At 47.1% G+C, this 26443-nt stretch overlaps 1 protein-coding gene across 2 annotated transcripts in view; it reads right to left on the reverse strand.

Moving 5' to 3' along the window:
- The window catches only part of NOS1 (nitric oxide synthase 1), a 113486-nt gene that overhangs the window by 48931 nt on the left and 38112 nt on the right, over positions 1–26443 (reverse strand). For both annotated transcript variants that reach the window (XM_049101836.1, XM_025474106.3), the window contains exons 4-9: positions 10296–10424; positions 8655–8800; positions 6842–7004; positions 6046–6137; positions 3246–3387; positions 966–1105 (exon numbers count right to left, since the gene is read on the reverse strand). In XM_049101836.1, the coding sequence (XP_048957793.1) occupies positions 966–1105; positions 3246–3387; positions 6046–6137; positions 6842–7004; positions 8655–8800; positions 10296–10424 (812 nt within the window). The remainder of the gene's footprint in view (positions 1–965; positions 1106–3245; positions 3388–6045; positions 6138–6841; positions 7005–8654; positions 8801–10295; positions 10425–26443) is intronic.

The following is a 26443-nucleotide window of genomic DNA, read 5'->3' on the forward strand; positions in this document are numbered from 1 at the left end:
CTCCCTCTCCAGGCCTGGGACGAGGGTGAAGTAAGTCAGGCACTAGCCTTGGGTACAAAATGTAAGAGGGCCCCCACAAACCCAGTAATCAAGCCCAGGACTATTTTTTATTTATGTTATGTTCTAAATTAACTCTACGTTTTCCAAACAAATCAAGTGATGCAAAAGAAAATCCACAATGAACAAAACATCAAAACTTTAAATAAAGACAGGTCCCACCTTGCACGTGTATGACTTACCTGGCTTGCTTCACCTCAACCTCAGCCCTGAACTGGATCCTGTCTTTATTTAAAATTTTCATACAATTTTAAATTAAATTTTGATAAACTTTTTTGAGATAAAAATTAATTTTGATAAAAATATTGTGTTAAAATAATATTGGTCTGGATTGTTGAGCTTTTTGGTGCCACCACCCCCCCCACATGGTCCCCTGCCTCATTTAGCCTCCAAGGCCAATGTCTCACTGTGAATCTCCTTCACTCTCAAAGTGTGACCTCTGCTCGTGCTCCTGGCCAGGACTTGCAGTTCTCTCCTGGCTCCAAATTCTTTTTGGACTTGACTCACATCAGGTCACACAGTTTTAAACAGTTCTATTTAAAATTAGTGCCCACCACAAGACAGGAGGTGCTTCTGCTTTTCTGGAAAGCTGGAAAAAAGGCTAGAAAAAGGGCAGGTGTGGTTGATTGTGTAGGAGTGGGGTAAGGAGGGTGATTATGGTTCAGAAGAAATGTTCATCCCCGGGCTGGTCAAGGAGGACTTACTGCTTGTTGCTGGTGGGGAGGCAGGGGGGTGTGGGGAAGGGGGTTGGGAGGACCCACTCTGCCCAGGCCCACTGTGACCAAGGAACCAAGACCCCCTTTCAGCTTCTGTCTGGGCAACAGAGAGAGCCAGAGGGTTAGGGACTGGCAGAGTGGGGCACTGGGTGAAACCCTCCATGCCACCCACCCCATGCCAGTTCCTCTTACTTGGGGTGCCTAATGGGTACTTCCAACACCAGCTCTGGAGGAATCTGGAAGAGCTCGGGGTCGTTGCCGTTGGCCTGGAGCAGGAGTGGCAGGACATCGAAGCGGCCTCTTGGGGGTTTCCAGCCCTGCTGTGTGCAGATCTGCAACCAGAAGTGGTCAGGTCATGCCACCGCCACTGCTGCTGTGCCCCAGACCCTCCAGACACTATGGCAGTGGGGGGGAGGGGCAGAGATCCCAATGCAAGCCAGCCAGCAGCACCCTCCTCTGGAACTCCCGGAAGGCAAGAGCCAAATCTGTTGTATCTACAATACCCTCGATCACAGGGTCTGGCATGTGCTAGGTACTCGCTCTGGAACTGTTTGCATTGGGCACCCTGAGATATAAAGAAAACCTACCACATCTGATGAAGGCGGAATTATCAGAGTTTGTGCATAAATGCATCTGTTAGAGCAGCTGTCCAATCGAAATATAAAGCAAACCACATAAATAATTGAAAATTTTTTAGCAGCTACATTTCAAAAGGAAAAAAAAAAAGCCCAAACAAAAAAGCAGGAGAAATAATTTAAATAATACATTCATTTTAAATAATATATTTTAATTTCAATAATATTTGATTATTGGTTACTAATCATCATAATCATAATATTTATCATATCAAAATTAACTTCATATATTACAGTATTGATAGCAATATATTTTAATAATATACTTAACATTAAAATATGTAATATAGTTATCCAATAAATATATCAAATGTATAATATATTACATAATTAAATGTATTAATCATCATTAGTGTGATAATGGTAAATTATTAAATACATTAATATTACCATAATATATTTAACATAAATTTTAATATATTAACTAACTCAATAGGTATATTAATTTTTAATAAATATAATAGATTAGCCTAACATTATCTACAATATCATTACAATATGTAATCAAGATGAAAACTATTAAATGAGATATTTTCCACTCTGTTTTGTTCTCAGTCTTTGAGATCCGGTCTGTGTTTCATACTCTCGAGGCACCCCAACTTGGACTTCCCACATTTCCAGCGCTCACTAGCCACATGTGGCCAGAGGCTGCCACCCTGGACAGCGCAGAGCAGAGGGTTTCAAAAGCTATGGTTATGTGGTTATGTCTGGAGCGATTCTTTCTGCTGTGTCGGTAGGAAGAGGAAAAGCACGAAATCACGGGCTTAGAAGAACATGTGCTGTCAGCAAGGTTTCTGGAGACAGAAGGGGAGGAAGAGGCTGTGGCGTTTATGTTCTGGTGGCCATGAAGACAAGGTCAGCCAACTATGCAGTTAGCGCTCAGCCAAGTGGAGCCGAGAGTCTGGCTGAGTGTAAATCGGCACAGGTGCAACTCCTGGTCGCCCTGGTTACAGCCCCTTCTTCTCTCGATAATAACATTTTAATAAGAAAAGCCACATGCAAATGAAGTCAGTAGCAATGAGAGAGTGGAGCAGCGCTTGGTTTTGCCAGCTCTGTCCTGAGGGGTGGTGACAGTGGAAAGAATAGAGATGAATCTCAACTGGGGATGGTGTTAACTAAGGTGATAAATAAGAAGGGTGCCAGGCTTTGTGCTTGAGATCATTCTAGGCATGGGTCTGCCCATGGTGTCTTCTAGGGGCATAGGTGCTGTAAGCTATCGTGCGTTACCTTTGCTACACGTCTGCATCACCAGTGGATGGGGAGATGGTGGTGCCTGTTTTCCTCCTGGCTTTTATGAATTGATTTGGGCTGCCAGAAACTGTGGTCATATTGGTACTATGCAGAGACGCGCTCATCCAAAGAAGGACTGGGTAGGCAAAATTGTGGAAGTGAATGAATGATAGGAGTCTGACATATTACCCAATTCAGAAAAGGTGCATACTAGACAATAGCCCCTGTATGTCAGCTCCTCTCCTGCTGGTGGGAGGCAGGAGAACTTTGGACTGTACTTCGAGATGTCTCTCTGCTTATTTGGTGGCCTTGGAGAACTCATTCGGCCGTGTTGAGACTCAGTCTACTCATCCGTGAAGTGGGACGATAGTTCCTGTCATGACGGCCAGACAAGGTAATGGATGAAAATGACCACATGACCAGCTGTAAGGGAATCAGCTGGACTGGGGGCACCTAAAAGGAGCAGAAGGTTGGGAGAGGAGTAAACGGTACCCCACTGGCTGCTTTCCCTGTGATGATAAGTGTTAAAGTAAGAAAAGGCTGTGGATAAAGTCCTCAGTTTAGGGGACTGAGAGCCCAGGCAGGGGATGGGGTGGGAGGCACACACCTCTGTGAATTCCACGTTGGCTGGGTCCCCTAGGATGGAACCGTCGGGCTGCTTGTAGCCGGCATAGCGGATGAGCTGAGAGTTCCAGACTCGGAAATCGTGCTTGCCGTCAGTCCTCTGGGGAAATATGGTGATGGCAGACCTGTGGTGGGGAGAGGGGGACCTGTGGTGTCAGGGCAGGGTTGGTGCCTTATGGACATACCGGAAAGGGCATCACCCAGGCCACCAAGTGTGTGAGGCTCAGGGTGGACTTCCTCTGTGCCAAGGTCCCCAAAGGACCATGGGGTCACTGTTGAAAGGGAGGGACCATGCCTCGTCCCTCTACTGGATCACTGGTCTGAAGAATAGAGGATGGGAGGCCCTATGGCAGCCCGCTGGAGAACAAAGAATCCTGCTCTGCTTAGAGACCATTAAACATTCTTGGCTTGGGCTAGTTTCCCATGGGATCCTTTGCAGCAGGTAATCTCCAGGGAAACAATGTGGGATCCTCCTTCCCTCTAAGAGCCCACCACTGATTCCCAGCTCCAGGCTTGCACTTACCACCATCCTTAACTTCCCGCCCCATGTGCCCACCGCCTGTATCATACCAAAGTCTACACACTTACAACTAAGAAGAAACCTTAGTACTTCCCTTGTACTCACATTATTCACTTTAGAAGAAAACTGGAGATTGCCACTGGCCTCGCCTACCTAAAGAGGCAACTATGAGACTGTATACTGTTATTACATTGCAGGAAGATGTTGTTTGCTGAAGACACCTAGCTGGAGCCCCGCTCATGCTGCTAAAGGGGTGATCAGTAGCGTTAGAGAGGTGTTAAGGATGTCTTAACACCAAACTGAGACTTTGTCTTTGGCATCATCGGAAGGACATGGTTTAATGTGATCTCATACCAGGAGCTCCTGCCACCCTGGCTCACCCGTCCCACCAGTGGATTCCATCCCAGGCTGTGGAAGCCACCGCCCTGGCTTGTGTCAGCATGAGGATCACATGGCAGGTCCAGCCCGTTGCTTGCAGATCTTCTCTACATATTCTGCCCCTGGAACTTTGCCCTGCTGCCCATCTTGGCTGGAATCCCTCTCTGCTGTCATGTACCCACATTCAAGGAGTGGCTCAGATTCCATTCCTCCACAAAGCATCCCCTGTCTTGTATGTTTCCAGGGACGCCTTCTTTCTGAGCACATGAGGGTCTTACTGTGTGCACAAGACCAGACGCCATTGGATACTGCAGGGCTGGTGCACTGCACCTGGGGGAGGGGGGAAGGGCGAGTCTAGAATGAGGGCTGAAGGTAGGACTCACCCAGAGCCAACAGTGCTCTCAACAACCTCCTAGCAAAGGTGCCATACTGGAGATGAACACAGAATGAGTCAAGCTGTCAGCCTTCCCTCCAGCAGTAAAACACACGGCCGTTGCTTTGGTCGAGCACCAGATAAAGGGTGTTTGTGTAACATATATATTTAAAAAGTATGTTTAGAAACACCAGAATCACACACAGCGGGTGGAATGCTTACTCTGTGTGCGGGAACCGAGACCAACAGAAGAAACACAACACACTTATGTCTCCTAAACATAATTTCACTGAACAGCAGATCGAATGCCTTACATCTCGCTCTCCCTCTCCCTTCTCCCTTGCTTGCCTTTCTCTGTTATGTTTAGGTGATTTCTATATATGGTATATGTTCTCTGATGGCTTTCTTATCATGTCTAGCAGAATATTTTGTTTAGTAGAAGATCTTGAGAACTGCCCTCCCAAGTTGATAACTGTAAAAAGTGGAGGTGCATTGCTTGGCTTTTGGTGATTCCCCCCTTCCCCATATTGCCTTGTAATATCACCATTTAGAGAAGAGCACATAAGCTCCTTGAGGGCTGAGACCTTGACTGGGCCCTCCATTGATGCTCAGGATACACAGGAGTGTTTTTGATGATGTCCTCTGAGGGATGAGGTCTTTTAGGAAGAGATTGAAAAACCAATTCCCCAAGCTCAGGCTCTGGGCTTATATTATAGGCCCCTTCCCTACTGGTGGGCTCAGCTGGAGCAACAATTTCCTTCTCAAGGAAGGGACGTGGCCAAGACAACTCTTGCTTAATGCAAACAAGCCACCATGGGGATAAGCTCAGTGCAGCCTGGGGCTTGTGGGAATTTCCCTACAGTGGCCCTCATGGCTCCTCCGTGGGGCTGGTCCTCAGCAGCTGGGACCAGATGCTGGGGCAGAACTGATTTACAAGATTGACAAGTAGAACTGTGGGGTCCCAGCTGTTCCCTTCCAGCTGCAACTTGCCAGCGTGGAAGCCGCCATCCCACATTGGTACTGGGATCTTCTGCCTTGGTCTGCCCCCTGGGGCTTTGTTCTTTGTCCGGGGCAAGAGGGGTCCAAGGTGTGGCTTGGCTGGGTAGCATCTGAGGGAGCTGCACCCACAGCGGCAGGAAGAGACATGGTCTTTTAAACCCAGGGAAATTCTAAGGTAGCTCCGAGCAACACAGTAGGATATGGTACAAGCAGGTCACTATTGGCACTGGGATTTTCCATGTCCTGGGAATGGGAAACACCCCTTCCTTCCCCCTTCATGGGTGATATTGAACTGTGGGTCAAGTCTGATTTTGGTTGCAAGAGTCTATTTCTTCCAGAATAGACAGGGCATGGGAGGTGGAACAAAGCAGCCAGGCCACCTCTTCCAGCTAAGCACATCTCCCTGAGGGGAGAAGGGGAGCATTTTCTCTGCAGGTGAGCCAGTCAACTCCAGACCCCAGGGTCAGTGCTTTGGGGGCATCAGACTCCCCTCCCCCAAGCTGGCAGGCTCACCGGAGGTTCCCTTTGTTGGTGGCATACTTGATGTGGTTGCAGATGTAGTTGAACATCCCATGAGCTGTGGTGCAGTCACGGGCATCGAACACCTGCAAGGGGTACATGGTGAGAATGGGTGCCTCTGCCTTCCCTCCTCGGCTCCCCCAGTGGGCGGAGAACCTGGAGCCCATGTCACCTGCTGCCCCACTCAAGTAGGAAGCACTCCACTAACGAGACCTGGGCTGGGCTTTAAAGTTTTGTTTTCTATCCTAATAACTATGGTCAATCAAACCAGGAAAAATTCCCTGAAAGCAGGCATGTGGTTACAGGATGATGAGTGAAGGAGAGACCTTAGTGGGCTAGATGTATTTCCTGGTAGGAAACACTAGGGATCAGGGATTTAAAAACAAAATAAATACAAATCAAACAAAGCCCTCTGAACTTAATAACTAATCTATTTGAGACTTCAAACTATTCCCCGGGTGGTGGGGGTGGGGAATCATATCAGGGGACACAGAATCTAATGCCTCAGGGAATAGGTTGATAGTATAAATAAGCAGAGAGAGTAGGTAGGAGACAAAAAGGAATGGTGGGGTCTGTGGTAAACTGGAGAGTAAGCCTTACCAAGAGACACGCATGTTCCTTTTTAAAAAAAGCACCATGTTGGTTCAATGAGACAGGACTATATTATATGGCAGATTCAGTCATGACCTGAGAATCTGGGGTCCCATGACCATCCATCTACTATCTCACCTTGCCTTCCAGGGGCCCCTGGAGCTCATCCGTCCTCACCCACCAGAGCCGCACCGCCTACCTGCAGCTTGGACCACTGGATCCTGCCGACGCAGCGGGAGGCATTCCGCCAGGCGTGCTTTGCCCCATAGATGAGCTCCGTGTCTTTGAGCTGGTAGGTGCCTGTGGTTTCGATCTCTTTGTTCACCTCTTCCAGCCTCTCTGTGTGGGCTTTGGAGCCAGATCTGAGTGAGGAAGGAAGGGACAGGGGAGTGTCACCTTCTCTCCTGATTTAGGGGTTGGCAAAGGGGGCGAGCCATCCCATGAGGGCAGAAGCCACAGCCAGTCTGAGTTGACATGCGGACACAACAGTTCAAGCATAAGAAGACTGCAAACTCAAAAGCCCACAAAGGCCCAGTAGTGACTGAACTGGCTGGGTGGGGACTGTGCCCAATGGGTGAGTCTATGCCTGGTTCAAAGGGGGCAGCTACCACTCTGCTCCTGCTGGTTGTTACCTGGGAGGAGTGGGGGCCAGGGATGCCAGGTCTCCTTTCAAGAGAAACTGGAAATCTGATTTTTATTTTAATTTTATTCATCTATTTATTTATGTTTAAGTAATCTCTACGTCCAGTGCGGGGCTCGAACTCACAACTTAGAGATCAAGAGTCATGTGCTCCACCAGCTGTGCCAGCCAGGTACTCCTGGCAATCTGATTTTTTTTTAAAGAGAAGTCTTTTTATTTTTAAATGATGACAGGGAATTCAATTTTAGAAAGTTGAAAATATTATGAAAAATTTTGGGCTTACAAAAAGGTATCCAGAACAATATAATGAACACCCATGCCTAAGAAATAATCAATGAAAAATGATATTATAGTTCCTTGGGGACTATGTTCCCATTGTAACCCACTTTCTTCCCGGAAGTGTCTCATATTTGTCTTTTTTTTTTTTTAAAGATTTATTTATTTCAGAGAGAGAGAGAGAGAAAGAGAGTGACAGTAAATAGGGGGAGGGGCAGAGGGAGAGAGAATGTCAAGCATACTCTGTACTGACATGGGGCTCCATCTCATGACCCTGAGATCACAACCTGAGCCAAAATCAGGAGTCAGCTGCCTAACCAAGCCACCCAGGGTGCCCCCCTCATGCTTTTCTTTTTTATGTTTATTGGATACATACTTACATAAGTATATATATTGTATATATTTACATAAGTACATATATAATAAGTATTTGCATAAATATATGTTATATATATATATATATATATATATATATATATATATATATATATATATATACTTATGTAACTATTCCCTAAACCATGTACAGGATTACTCTGTACGTTTAAAAAGTTTATATAAATGGTGCTACCTTGAATGTTTTCTTTTACAAAGTTATCCTTTCTTCCTTTTGCATAGTTATTTGCAAGTTTCATTCCCATGAACATGCTGAGTGCCAACTCACTCATTTTCTGTAGCTGTTATGACAGTCCATGATTTGGAAAATACCACCACTTACTTACACATTCTCTGCTGAGGGAGTCGACGTTGTTTCGGGTTAGCTCTTTGATTTTAATTTTTTTCCTATTATAACAATGTCTCATTGAACATTTTTATGTATGTCTTCTGGTGAACAAGTTAAGTGTGAGAGTTTCTTTAGGGTAGTGTGCCTAGACACAGAATTTCTTGAAATGTTTCAGATTTAAGCAACTTTGCAGGCCAAAGACATTCCTGGGGACCAGATTTGGCCCTTGGGCCACCAGTTTTCAAACTGAGCGTATGGAGGGCAGAGCCCTTATGCTCAGGTCTTGGTTCAACCATCACAGAGTTGGAGTTAAAGTCTTTGTCTTGGTCCTTGGTAATTCACCCTGGGTCCCCAGAGTCAACATACACTTGCCTTTTAATTGACGAGTAGTACTGATCAATGAACTCTTTGGCGAGAGGAAAGAGCTGTTCTTTTGTGCGGACGTCTTCAGGCCTTCGTATTTGCTGAGAAGGGAGCATGATGGAGCCCATACAGATGTGCTCGGTGCATCCCGTTTCCTGGAAGGACAAGAGAGATTTGGATGATCACTTGGTCTTACCCAAGTGTAGCACAAGTGGGGCTATGGACGTGGATCTGACATTCATGGTAGAGTTTACCTGGCCTTTAATACCCAAATGGGATTTCTCAAGTACCAGCTTCAAATCATTGTGGGATGTGGTTACCAGTAAAGGTGAGAATCCACAGGCAGTGTGTTAAAGTTCTGAAAGTGTTTGCTCTACTCATCTAGGGGAAGAGAGGCTTTCTGACTGGCACTGCCTGAGAATCAGACTCATTGGTTCTGAATCCCCAAATATTTTTTGATCTTGTGTTGATCAAGAAGGAACTTGTAGAGTGGTTGCAATAGGTCACTTGAACATCTCTCTGGGAAGTTGACTGCAAAAAAGTGGCCCCAATTCTTCTCTTGCCTGTATTCATACCCTTTGCAATGTGACTCTAGAGCAATTCTCATCGAGAGGTGGAGCCTATACCCTCTCCCTTTGAATGTGAGCTGGTTTTGGTCAATAGAAAATGGCAGAGGTGCTGTTGTGCCCATCCCATGCCTAGGCCTCAAAAGATCTTGTATGCTTCTGCTCATTCTCTCTGAAAACCTTGCAAGCACCATATGAACAAGGCCAAGTTAGTTTGCTGGAGGATCAGAGTTATCCTAACCAAGGCCATCCTAGACCTGCCTGGTGTCCCTCAGATGATTGCAGATGCTTGAAATCAACTGAAACCAGCAGGACCACCAAGGCAATCTGTAGACTTTTGGAAAATAATGAGTTGTTGTTGTTTTAAGTCCCTGACTTTTGGGTATATTTGTTATGCAGCAAAAGCTAACCAACACACTATTCTCCCAAGAGGCCCATTTTCAACAAAAATGTAAAGCAATGCGTTGAATTGCTCACTGTTAAAAATATGATGTAAAAGTTTAGCAGAGGGCCGCCCGGGTGGCTCAGCAGTTTAGCGCCACCTTCAGTGCAGGGCGTGGTCCTGGAGACACGGAATTGAGTCCCATGTCAGGCTCCCTGCATGGAGCCTGCTTCTCCCTCTGCCTGTGTCTCTGCTCTCTCTCTCTGTATCTCTCATGAATAAATAAAGAAAATCTTTAAAAAATATAATAAATAAAAGTTTAGCAGAAACCCAGTGACACCAAGGAAGGGCTTTTTCAATACCTTATCAGTGGTCAGACTGTGAGAGACAAAGAAGATATGTTCAGAACCAGCAACTCCACTTGGATTCTTGTGGGTTCAAGGTATACAAATGAAAAGTATTTCCATGAGTGAGTAAGTATCCACCAGTGGTTCTCAAATGGGAGTGGATTTCCCTACCAGGAGACGCTGAGTAATATCTGGAGACATTTTTGGTTATCACAAATTCAGGGGGGCTACTGACATCTCATGAGTATAAGCCAGAAATGATGCTAACCACTCTACAGGCACAGGGCAGGCCCCACAACAAAGACTTAGCCAACGCCAAATGTGAAGTTGGTCTCTGTCCTGCTGGGATACTCACCAATGTGCTCTTAAGGTGGAGGGTGTCAGTGAGAACCACATCCGTCTCCCAGTTCTTGACCTTGAGGAAGCGGGGGCACTTGGAGGGGCTTCCATTCTTTGTGGGAGACTGTTTTCCCGAGGCAGGGGGCTGGAGGAGACAAGGAAGTATGGGACATCAGACACTGGAAAACTGTCTCCACTTGTGGAGATAAATCACAAGTAAACCCGTATGTGAACAATGTAGTATCAGTTGGTGATAAGGATATATGATGATGACTAAGTAGAGGGGAGAAAGGCAAGTGCAAAGGCCCTGAGGTAAGGATAAGCTTGTTAAGTTCAAAGGACCAGCAAGGAGGCCACCGTGGCTGGAATGTAGGAGTGTGATTAGGGCAAGGAGATGAAATCAGGCAGGAGGCAGGTGAGTTTCTCTTCCTGGAATCTGCCAGAGTTACCAAGCACCTGCACAGAGAGAAGGACTCATTCTCCCACGTGACACCTACAAGGTGGTTGGGAACCTGGTCCCTCTACCTATGCCAAAGGAGGCACTGTGGAAAAGCCTTTTGGGTTCTATTCTTTGGGGAGGGGTCAAGAACTCAAAGGTGGCCTCTCTGGTGTCTAGCACAGGTCCTTGCAGATAGCAGGGACTCACTGAATGTCTGCTGAATGAGTAAATGACCAAGGGACAGAGTCTGCCTCTCTGAATGGTGCTGGCTTTTAGGCCTGAGGAATCAAAGCTGAAGCTAGGTCAAATTCCTTGGATTCCTGGGCTTCCCTGCTATAGTCCAAACTCACTACATCTGGTGAGCACTGGGAAAACAGAAAAAATTAAGTTAAAAAATTTCAAAGCATAGAATATTTCCCCTGAATTTTAGGCTTCTGCCTCTCGAAAATGCCAAATGTGTTCCTGCCTTTGGGCCTTTGCACTGACTGCTCCCTCTGTGTTGAACACCTTCAGTCTCCCATCTGTCTTCCCTTCTATAAACAAAATGCCCAGTTGGTGTTAGGTGATAAGTCTTGGGCTGACCAAAGTTGGCCCATCCATTTTAGATCTCTTTAATAAGGATTACGTTCTGTCTTGGGTGTTTCCGAGTAATTGTCTACCTGTCTATGCATCAGACAAGCGTCAGTCAGCAACTGTAAGGGAGAAGCAGCAGGTATGCCCTGCTGTGTCAGCTGGGTGGGGGAAGGGAGAAGACAAACCAGTGTGGAGTGACACTCATGCCAAAGAATGGAGCCCCGGACAGAGACCTTGTGGGAGGACATTCACACACTCAACTAGTATTTATTGAGCACCTACTATGAGCTAGACACTGTTAGGCAATGGGGGCACTGTGGTGAGCAAGACAGAGAGTGCTCTGGCCCTTCTGGGACACTGATGTGAGAGAAGTGGAGATAAGTCACAAGTAAACCCATATGTGAACAATGTAGTATCAGCTGGTGGTAAGGATATATGATGATGACTAAGTGGAGGGGAGAAAGGCAAGTGCAAAGGCCCTGAGGTAAGGATAAGCTTGTTAAGTTCAAAGGACCAGCAAGGAGGCCACCGTGGCTGGAGTGTAGGAGGGTGATTAGGGCAAGGAGATGAAGTCAGGCAGGAGGCAGGAGGAACTGGGTTGGTGGAACTCAGGTGGGTAAGGAAGCTGTGAATTACACTTAAGTGGGCTAAGTCCAGGAAAGAAATCATAGAGCATGCTGAAGGGCTAAGACTGAAAACTGGCATTCAAGAAGCATTTACTGTATGCCAAGCAAGAGCTTATCATGCCCATTTTACAGATGAGGAAACGGAGGCACAGAGAGGTTAAGTTGCCCAAGGTCACAGAGCTAGTACACTGGAGCCGGGAGTCAAATCCTGGAAGTCTGTCTTTCAAACCATGTTCTTTTTCTTTCTTTCTTTTCTTTTTTTAGATTTTATTTATTTATTTGACAGAGAAAGACAGAGAGAGAGAGAAGGCACAAGTAGGTAGAGTGGCAGGCAAAGGGAGAGGGAGAAGCAGGCTCTCAGTTGAGCAGGGAGCCTGAGGCCGGGCTTGATCTCAGGACCCTGGGATCATGACCTGAGCCAAAGGCAGACGCTTAACTGACTGAGCCACCAGGAGCCCCTCAAACCATGTTCTTAACTGTTGGACTCTCCTGCCTCTTCGCCATTATGCATAAGTCATTCATTCATTCATTCAACATATGTTTATTGAGTAGGTTCTATGTTCCAAGCAAGGCAGCAAGGGCCAGAGCTATAGTGACAACTAGACAGATGAGAACTCTGCCCTCATGGAGTTCTTAGTGCAATGTTGGGGTGAGGGGAGAGATGACAGTTGTATGATCATTATAATCAAGTACAGTGGGTGTCATAATATGGGACGTTGGTGGTGTATAAAGGACTGTGGAAACACAAAGAGAGACACCTAACCTACAGCATTTGATTTCTAAGTTGAGATCTGATCTGAAGTAGGTGTTAATCAGGCAAAGAAAGAAGAGCAAGGTCTTGCAGGCAGAAAGAACAACTTATGCAAAGGTCCTGAGGTGACAGGCATATCATAGCCTCCTTTCTGGCCAGTGGAATAAGAGCTCTGTGCTTAAGCATCTATGTTGCTATGTTAGTATCTGGGGAGCTGAGGATAGGTGAACAGCATGTTAAAGACAGCTCCAGAACCATCCAAGTGGTAGCAGAGAACAAAAGGAAGGTGCCATGACTCATGATCTTCCACACCTCCCTGCTGTGGCCAGATCCGGTCATCTCCAGTGGTTCCCATCTCAGTGCTGGGCATCACCATCCATCCACCTGTGCAAGACACAGGTGGGAGCTATCCTGGACATAGTACTCTTTATCCCCCACACCTGATCCTCCCCCAAGCCCCCCCATTTTAGCTTCAAAATAGCTCTAGAATACACCCCTTCCTTTTTCTCCCCATCTAACCAGCCAGTACCCTCGCCAGACAAAATCATCTTTCACTTGGATGAATGTGATCACCTCCTAAATGTCAGCCACCACTTCCTGTCAGTACCCCTGCTAGTCCTATCAGTAATGCCACGGCCATAAGTGTTACTATAGTCCTGCCACACCAGGAACAGGAGAAGGATGTAGGAGTCTTCCCTTCACTCCCATTTGCACTTTCTGCCTGCTGAGCTCTGAGTTATTTTACTACGTCGCCTTGTGAAGCCACATGCAGACAGTTCCATTTCCTTTGAAGGCCTGGCCAGACAGCACCAACACTTCTTTAAGATCTGTCTTCACTACAGTCTCTTCCAGCAGACATGCAAGGGATGGAAGTCACATCTTTGGGCAAGACTTTGTAGCAACACATTCCTCCGACCATGCCAACATGAGAACCAAAAAAATCTGACCTTGCCCATGCGGGAGGCACCTGAGCCATCCTCCCTAAATATTGCGCATCATTCAGCCAGTTTGCAAACTCTCTTAACCACCCACATGGACGTCCTGGAGGCTGGGGAGCAGTTGGAATCCCAGAGAGAGGATAATGGGACAGACACAGTGCTAGCGCTGGGGTCAGGCCTAGGACCCATGGAGGGGGTGGGAGGGCAGGTGGATGGGGAGCAGAGTGAGGCAGGGGAAAAAGGGGTGGGGTACGGCTGGTGGGTGGGCAGCCGGCAGCCTTCATCGGCAGTGTGTGGAGGGAGTAACAGGCATAACGAAAGAGGCCATCTGTTGAGGTTCCAGATGTGTGAGGGGTGGTCATTTCGAGCCAAGGAATGGGGGGCTCAGGCCCGAGCCTCTCTCCGCCCCGGGCTGTGCTGAACTGCACACACACTTGAAACCAGGCATTAGGAAGCCTCTGGCAGGGCTGTTGTACTTGGGGCTTTGATGTTTTAATTAGCCAGCAGTAATATTAGATGACTCAGGAGGGGACAAATGGGGAGATTAATATAGCAGTCAGGGGCCCTGCATGGGGCATGCAAATGACTTTTCTGAGTGGGGACTGAAATGTTCTCCTTAAAAATGCAGATTAGTGGCACTTGTGAGTTATTAAGCTGGGGACAGGGCACAGGTGGGCTTTGGGCAGCAGCTCCACGTGTCCTTTACTAGAGTTGTGCCTGGTGTGGTCAGCGGATGCTTTTTAGGTGGTGGGAGATCCTAGTTAGATCTTGGTGGGCTCTGTGGGAGGGCTGCCTGGGACGTCGCTCCTAAGTGGGCATTTCAAAGGCTCTGTCCACACCTCTTTGCTTCTGGAGCCTGCAGGGGCTGTGAAATGGAAGGTAGTGGCCTTGCAGCCCAAGAGGAGATAGAGAGGGGACGTCATACCAGCCCCGGGCCTGGAGCCAGGAACTCAGCCTTGTAGGCACCCTGACACCCTGGTTCCTTCTGCCCTCTCCTTCTCTTCCATCTCCCTCTCCCTCAACAAATACACACTGAGCACCTACTGTGTGCCTGGGACTCGTGTTCTTGGCCCTACGGTGGTCCCCACTCTCATCCCGCAACCAGGAGAAGCCTCATCTGGCTGCGTGCCGCCGTCTCAGACTGTGGCCCGGGGGACAAACCTGGTCCGCTGCCTGCTTTTTATGCAGCCCACAAGCTAGGAAGGTTTTTTCCCCCCCATCTTTAGCCCGTTGAATAAAAATATCAAAAGAAGAGTCGTGTTTCATGATACATACAAGTTACATGAAGTTCAAATTTCAGTGTCCATAAATAAAGTTTAATTGGCACACGGCCACCCTCATTTGTTCTTAGATTATCTGTGGAGGCTTTAGGGATAGGGCAGCAGAGCAGGGTCGTTGTCACAGAGACCAAGGTCATAAGGGCCACAGAGGCTAAAACTATTTCCTACCTTTCCCCTTACAGAAAAATCTAGACTCTTGATCCAGAGAATCGACTTCCAGTGGTGGAACGCTTAAGTTATTTTTACCTGTGTCTCCACTTGCTTAAATGGCACTGCATTAGAGATCTTTCCTGATTGTCCTTTAAAACAGCGCCCCACCCAGTATTCTGTGCTCCCTTATCATGCTTTAGTTTTCTTCAAGGCATTTATCACTGCCTGCAATTTGCGAGTGTATATGTATTTGCATGTGAATGTATGTATGTCTAAGTCTCTATGTCTTATGGATCCGGTTAGACATAATACATACATATATATACATATATATGATGTCTACAGATATTTAGATACAGATATGGTTTTCTGCTTACCCACTGTCTACTTTGCTCTGTGTCTAGCCCCTAGACTAGTGTCCAGCACATTGTACATGCTCAACAAACTGAGGTCTGCCACAGATGAACTGTCCCTTCTGAATTCCTATGTTAAAGCCCTAACCTGTTGGAGACAGGAAGTAGTTAAGATGAAAAGAGGCCATAAGAGGGGCACCTGGGTGGCTTAGTGGGTGAAGCATCTGCCCTTGGCCTAGGTCATGATCTCAGGGTCTTGGGTTCCAGCCCCATATCATGTCGTGCTGCTCGGCAGGGAGTCTGCTTTTCACTTTCTCTCTGCTCACCTCTCCCTCACTCCTGCACACTCTCTCTTTCTTGCTCACTCCCTCTCAAATAAATAAATTAGATTTTAAAAAATGGGGCAGCCCGGGTGGCTCAGTGGTTTAGTGCCGCCTTCAGCCTGGGGTGTGATCCTGGAGACTTGGGATCGAGTCCCACGTCGGGCTCCCTGCATGGAGCCTGCTTCTCCCTCTGCCCGTGTCTCTGCCTCCCTCCCTCCCTCTCTCTCTCTGTGTCTTTCATGAATAAATGAATAAAATATTTTTTAAAAATTGTCATGAGTAGGACCTAATCTGACAGGATTGGTGACCTTATGAGAAGAAGAGACCGTTCTCTCTTTCCCTCCACGCACACACACAGAAAACCAAAATAAGGACATGGTGAAGGTGGCCGTCTGCAAGCCAGGAAGGGAGCCCTTGCCCAGTGCGACCACACTGGCACCCTGACCGTGGACTGCAGCCTCCAGAGTTATGAGAAATAACTTTCTACTTCTAAGCCACCCCAGTCAGTGTATTTTGTGATGGCAGCCCAAGCCAAGGAACACAAGGTCTAAATGCATTTCAAAATCCCTTGAATGCTAAGCCAAAGGCTTTTGTCTTGATTAAGCAGAGAATGGTCCCCCAACATGAAGCTGCCTGATTGGGGGGGCACTTCTCAAAGCCAAGGTTTATGCCACGTGGCTGCAAGGGCTGTGGGAGGGAGAGGGTGAGTGCGGAGAGAACCACGGGGCTGCCTCGGTGCAGGGGGGAAGCCGGGAGGGCAAAGCACAGCTGCAGCAGCTGTGGTGGGGTGGGAGGAGCCAGAGAGTGGGGTGCCAGAAGCAGAACAGACAGCTCGGGGGTGTGAGAGGGTGGGAGGGGGCAAGGGACAAAATCAACAGTGACTCGGAGGCCTCCTCGTGAGTGGGAGGACGTTGGGGAGTAAGGAGCAGCAGTGACAGGAAGGTGGTGGAGGGGGGCTTTTTAAGGCAGGAACATAGACACAAGACATCAGAATTTGGAAGATCTGGACACAGCAGCCAAGTACCTTGCTGTTCCCCAACTGTAGGCCCTCCCAGCCAAGAGCCTCGTCATGGAATAGGGCCAGAAGCTTGACAGCAGCGAGGGAGCTCCCTGGGAGACACCACATTCTAGGAACTGTTAAGGGCTGAGCTATGTCCCTCTCAAATTCATATGCTGGTGTCCTAGCTCCCAGCACCTCAGAATATGGTCTTACCTGGGGTCTTTAATGAGGTAATGAAGTTAAAGTGAGGTCATTTGGGTGGGCCCTAATCCAATATGACTGGTGCTCTTATAAAAGGGAAATTTCAAGACCCATACACACTGCCGTCCACAAGCCACAGAGAGAGCCCTGTGGGGATTCTCCCTCACGGCCTTAAGAAGGAACCAACCTGCCAACATCTTGATTTTAGGAGCTCTCCAGGCTCCAGAATGTTTCTGTTGTTTTGTTTTTATTTTTTAAAGGTTTTACTTATTTATTCATGAGAGACACAGAGAGAGAGAGAGGCAGAGACAGGCAGAGGGTGAAGCAGGGTCCATGCAGGGAGCCCAATGTGGGACTTGATCCCAGGACCCTGGGATCACAGCCTGTGCCAAAGGCAGATGCTTAACCACTGAGCCACCCAGGTGCCCTGTTTCTGTTGTTTAAACCACCCAGTTTGTGATGCTTTGTTACAAGAACCCTAAGAAATAATCCAGGAGCTAAAGCCGGAACCTGTAGGAAGCAAGTAGTTTCTTACTCTTTAACTATTGGCCCCAGAGACAGCTTTTCCCTCCTAGGCCTGCAGCAACCTGCCCTGCTTGGCTTGTCCTAAAATGAGGACAGCATCCTGGGGCTGAGCTGGGCACCACGCCAGCCACCCTAGAGGCCAGGTCCACACACCGTGCCCTCTGCTGCAGCCCCAAGCAGCATTGCTCTAACCTGTGGCTACCACCTCCTCAGGGCAGCAGGTGTAACTGGGTTATGAGCTGTGGCAGATCAGGGTCCAGGACCACAGACCCGCAAATCAGCAGGTATGCTGTGTGAAAAAATTGCTACTTATAAAACTTAACCAACTGTGTTTAGTACCTTTGAGTATAATTTCCTTGTAGTGTATGCAAAGCATAATTTATAAAGTGATTCATTCTTTATAATAACTCCATGGAAGGTTGAAATCATTGATTCTACCCCCACCTTCCCCATCCTGATTCAACAGGCCATTTTCTGTGGAGGATAATTAAAGAAGGAGATGCTCCAGAGTCAGACCATCACAGTTTGCAGCCACAGACAAGGGCCTGTGAAGATAAGGGGTCCTTAAGGTACATTGCTGAGTAGATGTTTAGTGGCACTGATGTTGCAAGGTAGCCAGATGTTATTAGACAACTTTAAACTTCATCCCATTACCAGACCACAATGAATATGTGCCTCATGAATTAATTTTAAAAGAAATGCTGTAATAATTATCTTGTGCCCTAACCCCTTTCTATTACATTTGGACTCTGTGTGTGTGTGTGTGTTTATTCAAAGCATTGACTTGCTAAAGGTAACTATTTAAAATGAACAAGCCTTGCAATTGTGATTTGGAGTTTTTACCTTTAAGGTATTGTGACCCTCAGAAACTGAAAGCCCTATTGACCTCTCAGAATCTCTGTTTGGAGGGGTATCAATCTGCAGAGGGGAGGAAAAAGCACTTTGACTTGGCTTATCTGGGAAAAAAACTTGAATATAGTTTGAACTTGAATAGGGTTTGCAATGACTAAGCATGCAGAGCGGTATCACTGCTTCCTGAGCCAGACATCATTGTCTCAATGGAAACAGTTGGGACGGCTTGCTCTGAATATACTCACTATTAAAACAAACAGCTAACAAACAGTTAACAAAATATGTGGAAATTCCTGCAGGGCTGAACCCAAACCCCCATTAATTCAGGCCCTGCTTCCTGGCTCTGCCCTGGCTCTGACCACCTGAATAAGCAGGACAGGGATGGCTGGTCTCATGGCAAAGTGGCCTACAAAGACCCTAGAGGTAACCAGCCGGTGATGGCATGGGTGGGAGGAAGCAAAACATCAGCGAGGTTTGGATTCTGCTGCCACTGGGGGCCGAGGGAGACTCCATTCCACATAAATTCCCAGAAAGTATCTTTGTTGAGGTTTTTTTTATCCCCTGTTTGAGGGCATCCCTGGAACACTGGGTGACCTGTAAAGAGCGAGCTATGGAAGGTGCTTTTGGGAAACTCCAACCTGTATGTCTTATTCCGGTCATGGGCTGGATCAAGCTGAGGGAAAGCTGGTCCCACTGAGCTGGGGGGCAGTAATGAGTTTAGTAGGAGTTTATGGCTAGTGATTTGGGGGACCCTCCCACAGAAAGAGATTAATCTCAAAAGACAGGAGTTTCCTTAAGCGCTCAGAGAGGCTTAGGGAAGGGAGTAATCAACAGACACCCTAAACGGAGCCACTGAATCTACCAAAGCCAGCAGGGCAGGTCTCCGGAGAATGTCTGGATGTGATGCTATGAAACCCCAAATATCACACTGTGATAACTGCTGTGTGTGTGTGTGCGATATGGCCTGTAGCTCATCCTAGAAGTAGAAGTTTCTAGAAGTCAGACAACGCTTTGATGAAGAGACGATGCTCAGACAGTGAATTTCTTAAGTGCAGTGATTGCATCTGATTCCCTAATGTAGTAAGCAACGTTTAGTAAATGCCTATTCAGAGGCTGAGCAAAGCTAGGCCATTATACATCTACTGGCTCACGGAATCCTCCTGGCAACCCATTTTTCAGAGGAGAAAACAGAGGCTCTAAGAAGTGAAATGACTATCTTCAAATTCACAGCTTACAGGCAACAGAGCTGGGCATGGGGTTCAGGCTTTCACAGGCTGGGCCTTTCCACTGCAGACCTGGCTACTTGCCCCAGTGGACTCCGAGAGCCTGGCCCCCCGCAGCAGATGGACACATGCTGCCTCAATCGGAATGATCGATGAGGATGATGACGGAGTCACCGAGGGAGAGAGGTGTGGCTCTGTCACCGAGACTCAGTGGCTGCTTGCTCACATTCCCTTTCCAGACCCCAAGGGTATCATCTGTAGAACCGGGATGGTGCTTCCTGCCCTGTCTGCCTCACATTAGCAATTTAACAGTTAGCAGGAAAACTGTATCTAAATGAGCAATATATTTCCCACACATTCCTCCCCCCCCTTGTATTCCCTTTCACTATTATTTATATTCCCCAAATGAATGAGAACATATAATGTTTGTCCTTCTCCGACTGACTTACTTCACTCAGCATAATACCCTCCAGTTCCATCCACGTTGAAGCAAATGGTGGGTATTTGTCATTTCTAATAGCTGAGGGAAATATCAGAAAGGGAGACAGAACGTAAAGACTGCTAACTCTGGGAAACGAACTAGGGGTGGTAGAAGGGGAGGAGGGCGGGGGGTGGGAGTGAATGGGTGACGGGCACTGGGGGTTATTCTGTATGTTAGTAAATTGAACACCAATAAAAAATAAATTAAAAAAAATAAATGAGCAATATAAAAATCAGCCAAATGAAGCAACAGCAACCATACCAACAATAATAATAAAGATGCACATTTTCAGAGAACTTATTCTGTGCTGGGCCTTTAAGAATTAAGGGCAGGCTCTGGGGCTTCGCAGCCTGGGTTCCAGTCCCATCTCTACCATTCCTCCTAGGCCTCCTCAAGCTAACCCTCTGTGCCTCAGTTTAGCCATCTGTAAAATGAGGGCGATAGTACTTTATTGAGTTGGGGTGGGGTTTCACTGAGACCACGGACCTGAAGTGCTCGGCATAGTGGCCGACACTGCTCGACATACATATCAGCTGATATTTAGAGATGCTGTCATTTCCCACCTCACCTCCCCCCAGCTGGACGAGCCCATTAGGAAATGGAGCCTCAGCGCAGGTGCTAACTTGCCGTCTGACCAAGGTCATCAGCAGGATGAGGCCCAACGCCAGCGGACCCCAGAGCTGGGGGCAGGGGATCCCACAGTTAGAGCGGCCATACCCTCACGGTGGTACCGGGATCTGCATTACTGTTATTTTTATCCTGACATCATTAACGTGCAGGTTTCCCAGCAGCAGGCTGGGGTGTCGCTCAGAGGCAGAGTGTCACTGGCTTGCCTTCATTCAGACGCAGCCCTGCTGGGGCTGGTTGCCCGCTCTCGGCTTTCCACAAAGGCAGTGATGGCCAGCAGGGGCGTGTGCCTGTGTGGAGAGGGGTCCTGACCCCCTCTGATCCTCTGGATGCTAGGGACCCACAAATATGCCCCCCCCACACCTCATAATTTGGGGCTCTCCAGAGACTGGGATGATGCTGCCACTTATTTTGTAGTACAGAAAAGCTTCTCAACAGATTTTGACATTTTGAAAGCAGCCAGCAAGCCCCATGTCCCCAGGGGTGAGGAAATGCCAGGCTCTGGAGGAGGTGGTGACGGTGGGGACGGGGATTTTGATGTCACAGTCATCTATACGATTACCTGATTGCCAGTGTCAGCAAGAGGCTGGAGAGGGGCAGCCAGCTGAATAAGATGGGGGGGAGCCCCAACTGGAAAACCCATCTCCCCCTGGCCCAAGACCCTCCCTCATATCCACTAAGGACTGGATTGATGCTTAATTAATATCTGACAATAGACATGCTGCCCCGAAGCAAGAGACAATTCACCCCTTCCTCCTTAGGAAAGCAAATCGGGCAGGTAAGGAAATAGTTGCTTAATGAGAAGGGAAGCAGAGGGGCACCTGGGTGGCTCAGTTGGTTAGGCAGCCGACTCAATTTCAATTCAGGTCATGATCTTAGGGTTGTGAGATTGAGCCCCACATCGGGCCCTGCGCTGGGTGTGCAGTCTGCTTAAGATTCTCCTTCCCTAAAGAAGCTGCGGTCTATGGCTACAATGGAATACTACTCAGCCATTAGAAACGACAAATACCCACCATTTGCTTCGACATGGATGGACCTGGAGGGTATTATGCTGAGTGAAGTAAGTCAATCAGAGAAGGACAAACATTATATGGTCTCATTCATTTGGGGAATATAAGAATTAGTGGAAGAGAATAAAGGGAAAGGAGAGAAAATGAGTGAAAATATCAGTGATGGTAACAAAACATGAGAGACACCTAACTCTGGGAAACAAACAAGGGGTAGTGGAAAGGGAGGTGGGCAGGGGATTGGGGTGACTGGGTGATGGGCACTGAGGGGGGCACATGGCAGGATGAGCACTGGGTATTATGGTATATGTTGGCAAATTGAACTCCAATAAAAAAAATTTAAAAAAAGGATTCTCCCTCCCTCTCCATTGGCATCTCCCCTCCTCAAATAAATAAATTTTTAAAAAGATGTTATTTATTTATTTGAGAGAGAGAGAGCGTGCACATGAGCAGGAGGAGGGCAGAAGGAGAAAGAGAAGCAGGCTCCCTGCTGGGCTCCATCCCAGGACCCCAGGATCATGACATAATTACCTGAGCTGAAGGCAGATGCTTAACTGCCTGAGCCACCCAGGTGCCCCTAAATAAATAAATCTTAAAAAAAAAAAAAGAGGGGGGGGGGACAGAGAAGAGCTTGACTCAAATCCTGAGGTTTTATAGGGAGAACAGACCAACAGTAGTTTTTCAAGTCATTTACGTGGGAGAGCATTTTAACTTAAGAGGATTATCAGGTAAAGGGCCTTTAGAATGCTGCCAAAATTCAGTATGCATCCCAGGTGGTATCAGCACCAGAGGTCCAAGAATGATCTTTAGCAAGAAAGAAAAATGGAGCATATCATGTATCAGCCACAGGTGTTCCTTTTACTATAATACCTTTTCCTAGTTTCTATTAGGCAAATTCCTACATGATCTTCAAAACTCAGCTCAAATGTTACTTCTTCAGCTAAACCTTTTCTGATACCTGCTGAGGTATTCGTGGTCTCACAGTGTTTTGTGTCCCTTTGTATTTTAGGATGAATTGCACTGTACCTGTGTCTGTCCCCCCACAGGCATCTGTGAAGGTCTTAAGGGCAGGGAGGGCGAGGTTTACTCCCCTTTGCTTCCACCCCAGAGCTATGCACATGGCAGGTGATGGGTGAAATGATTTATTCTATATACCAGCCCAGGCCAGATACTGTTTGCAAGGGGATGCTAAAGATGAGCACTATAGTCATCCACACACTGTGTTCTAGTGACCAGGGACTTGAGTCTCACAGGCTGTACCTACTGCTGAACCAGACCTTCAGCAAGAGAAATCACCACTAGATAGAAATTAACATCTCAGTCTCCTGTGGCTGATTTAAGAGAAGGTGCTTCTATGGCTGATATTCCTTGAATTTGGTTAGAGGAGGGAATCAAGAAGCATGGGGCAGATCTCATGATTCTGTCAGGGAGCTGATAGGCTTCTGAATCAGGAAGTTCTTTCTCTTGTCTAGCTTGTCTCCACCCTGCTTCACTTAGACTCTGTTGCCTTTTGCCTGGTCCTGGGCAAAAAAGGCAGATCAGCTGTGCTTCCACCTCCGCCTGTCTCTTCCCGACTCAGGAAAGCAGGTAGTGGCTGGGTCTCTCTTTGTGTTATTAACAATGCCAACCCCCCACAGATGCCAAAAAAAGCAGCAAATGTGGGTTACAACTGAGAGGAAGGAAGCCGATCCCCGGAGCTCCAGGTAAAGTGGCTTTGAGCAGGTAGAGAAGAGGCTAAGCATATATGCTGGTCTTTCAGGATGGAAAGAAGAACATTATGTTTTCTATTAATTTGCTCAGCCTGGGAAACATTTCTCGGCGCTGTGGCTTTGGAGATGTCTAGCAGGAGGTAACAGGGCTGTTTCTGTAGCTCAGGGGCTGGGACTCAAATATAACTGGGCACTGGGAACTCTACCCTCTTGCAGCTGTATTTTTGAGATGCATTTGGAAAACTATCTCAGACAAGTGATCCAGGGTGATCATGCTGGCCAGGGGTTCTGGGGTCATAGATGACAGTGAGGATTTGCTGAGGATAAAGGAGTGAATATACATCCCAAGCATGGGCTGTCTGTATGGCGTGCGTCCAGGAGCTCCCAATTTTAAAACTATCTGGCTGTCTTAACCCCAGGAAGATGTGGTCTTTCCTCCTTTGCCCAGCACCCTCTCTCCTTCTCTAAGCAAAGGGAACTGCCATTTTTGAGGGGGAGATTCTCAGCACCACTCCCTGATGGCTGCAGACTAAATATCTGAGTCACCCCCCAAATTCATATGTTGAAGCCTGATCCCCCAGGTGAAGGTATTAGGAGGTGGGGCTCTGGGGGAGGGACTAGATCACTTTGTAAAATAGACCCCAGAGAAATGTCCCTTTTGCCATGTGAGGCCATGGCGAGAAGATACCTGCCATGGACCAGGAAGTTTCTCATCAGATACTGAATTGCTAGTGCCCTGATTTTGGACTTCCCAGCCTCCAGAATTGTGAGACATAAACGTCTATTGTTTGTAAGCCACTCAGTTTCTAGAATTCTGGAATTATAGCAGCCTGCCTGACCTCAGACACTGATCATTTCATCTCGGAGCTCTGAGAAGAGGGTCAGTGGTCCTATTAATCACTCCTGCCCTGTTCTCAACATTGAGGGCTTGAAGTCCAAGGTTATGGTTTCCAAGCTGTCACTGTCTAACCGAAGTGACAGCATTAAAGGAAATGGCCATTATCCTGCCACTGCTTAGAATTCAGCTGTGACTTTAAGGGTCTTTCTAATGGGGTCAAGGCATCCTCAGCTTTGTCTCTGTGAGTCAGAGACTCAGGGGTTACTGTATACCAGCAGTTACAAACTCTGATACCTGGAGAGGACTGGTAGGTAGGTAAGGTAAATTAGCAAAGCAGGCTGGCTGATTTCAAGACAGAACACTCGGTTGCATATTAAACACACAAGAATATTCTTCATTTTTATAAAACATGAAATCTCTCTCATGTTTCCTGAAACATACAGGTCTTGGTCTGTCTCTATCTGCCACTGATAACAAAGTCATGGATATAAAAATATTCCCCTTGCATCCTAAGAAAATCAACAGTATTAATGTTATAAAAAGTGAAAATAGGGCCTTAAGGGGACAGATGATAGGGAGTGGTGAGGCTTGTGGCAAATTGGAAAGCCCATGTTCTGTCTATCTAGACGGGCAGCTGCTACTCAGTCCATACAGATTATTGTCCCATAAGAATATAGGCTCGAGGGGCACCTGGGTGGCTCAGTGGTTGAGCATCTGCCTTCAGCTCAGGTCATGATCCCAGGGTCCTGGGATTGAGTTCCACATTGGGCTCCCTACAGGGAGCCTGCTTCTCCCTCTGCCTTTGTCTCTACCTCTCTTTCACGTGTCTCTCATGAATAAATAAATAAAATCTTAAAAAAAAATATAGGCTCGAGGTGGTCAGAGTGTCTGCATTTTTAGAGAAAAATTGTGAATATGATATTTATATAAAATTTCAAAACACTGGCAGTAAACTCAAAGTACAAATATAAATTGACCCTTAGGGCAAGAACGTGCTGATCTAACAAGTCATGTCCAGAGCCTGGATCTAGCCTGAGGCTGTCTCTTTCTGTTCTTTTTTTCTTTTGTCTTGGGAGAACTTGAATTATGGTAATATCCCTTTATTTCTGGTTAGGAAAGAAAAATGTGTTAAGTTTATTTGTTTATTTAATCATGAATGGAAACTGGTCCCCTCATGCTAACAGAGTGACCCTGATTTTTGAGGATGGCATAACAGAAGTCTATATTGGTGCTTCTCTCAGCATTCCTAGATGTCACTGGAAGAGGGAGAGAAACTAGCAGTGGGAGCATGGGGATGACCTAGTGCAGAATCCTGGACATCCTTATCTTCTTGGCCAGCTATCAGCTGCTAAGGAAAGCAATTCCCCCTGAGGCTCTGGAATGTTCCATTCCCCCCATGAGGCTATGTCATTGCTCAAGTGAGCTGGTAGCAAAAGGTGCTGTCCACACGGATGCATCAGAAGACAGAATCTGGCAACCTGCCCTGTGCCATACAGGGCTTGGGGCAGGTGGAGAGAAGAAGGTGACCTGCTGAGTGACTTAGGCCATCTCCCTGTTCTGACCTCCTACTTCACTGCAGTACAGAGGATGGGCGGGAAATTCACACATTTTAATAGGGTTGCAGTGGCCTGGTCCATTAGCTGCCCAAGCAGGTGAGAAAAAGGCACTGTAAGTCTCTAGCCAAATCTCTCCATGCTCAGGAACAATATTGACACAGCTGTCAAAACACATCTCAGCAAATTGGCAGAGACCAAAAAGTCTGATAATCCATTAGGATGACGAGGCTGTGGGGATACCACTACTCTCCTGTTTAGCTGGCAGGACTGGAGCAAACTTTACAGTGAGCAATTTCTCAATTTCTGCCCCAATCACAAATATCTATGATCTTCGATCCAGCAATTGTACTTCTAGGAATTTATGCTATTGAAAAGCCTGCCCGTGAGCCATGTGAGGCATTTATGCAATGTCACTCATTATAGCAACATCCTAGCAAAATACTGGCGATGTCCTAGGTGTCCACATGGAGGACTGACTCAAGAAGTATAGCAGAGGTATGGAATGGAATATTATACATCCATGAAAAAAAGAACTAGGACTCTCTTCACCTACCGATTGGGACTAATCACCAACATATGTTGATAAGCGAAAAAGTAAGAGGCAAATGCATAATGTGCTCTCATTTGTGTGAAAATAATGTGTGCGTATTTGTCAGTCTACACATAAAGTTTTGCTGAAAGGACCATAGAAATGATAACTGTTGCTTGCCTC

Source organism: Canis lupus, chromosome 26, assembly GCF_003254725.2.
Source record: "Canis lupus dingo isolate Sandy chromosome 26, ASM325472v2, whole genome shotgun sequence".
Classification (NCBI taxonomy): Eukaryota; Metazoa; Chordata; class Mammalia; order Carnivora; family Canidae; genus Canis; species Canis lupus.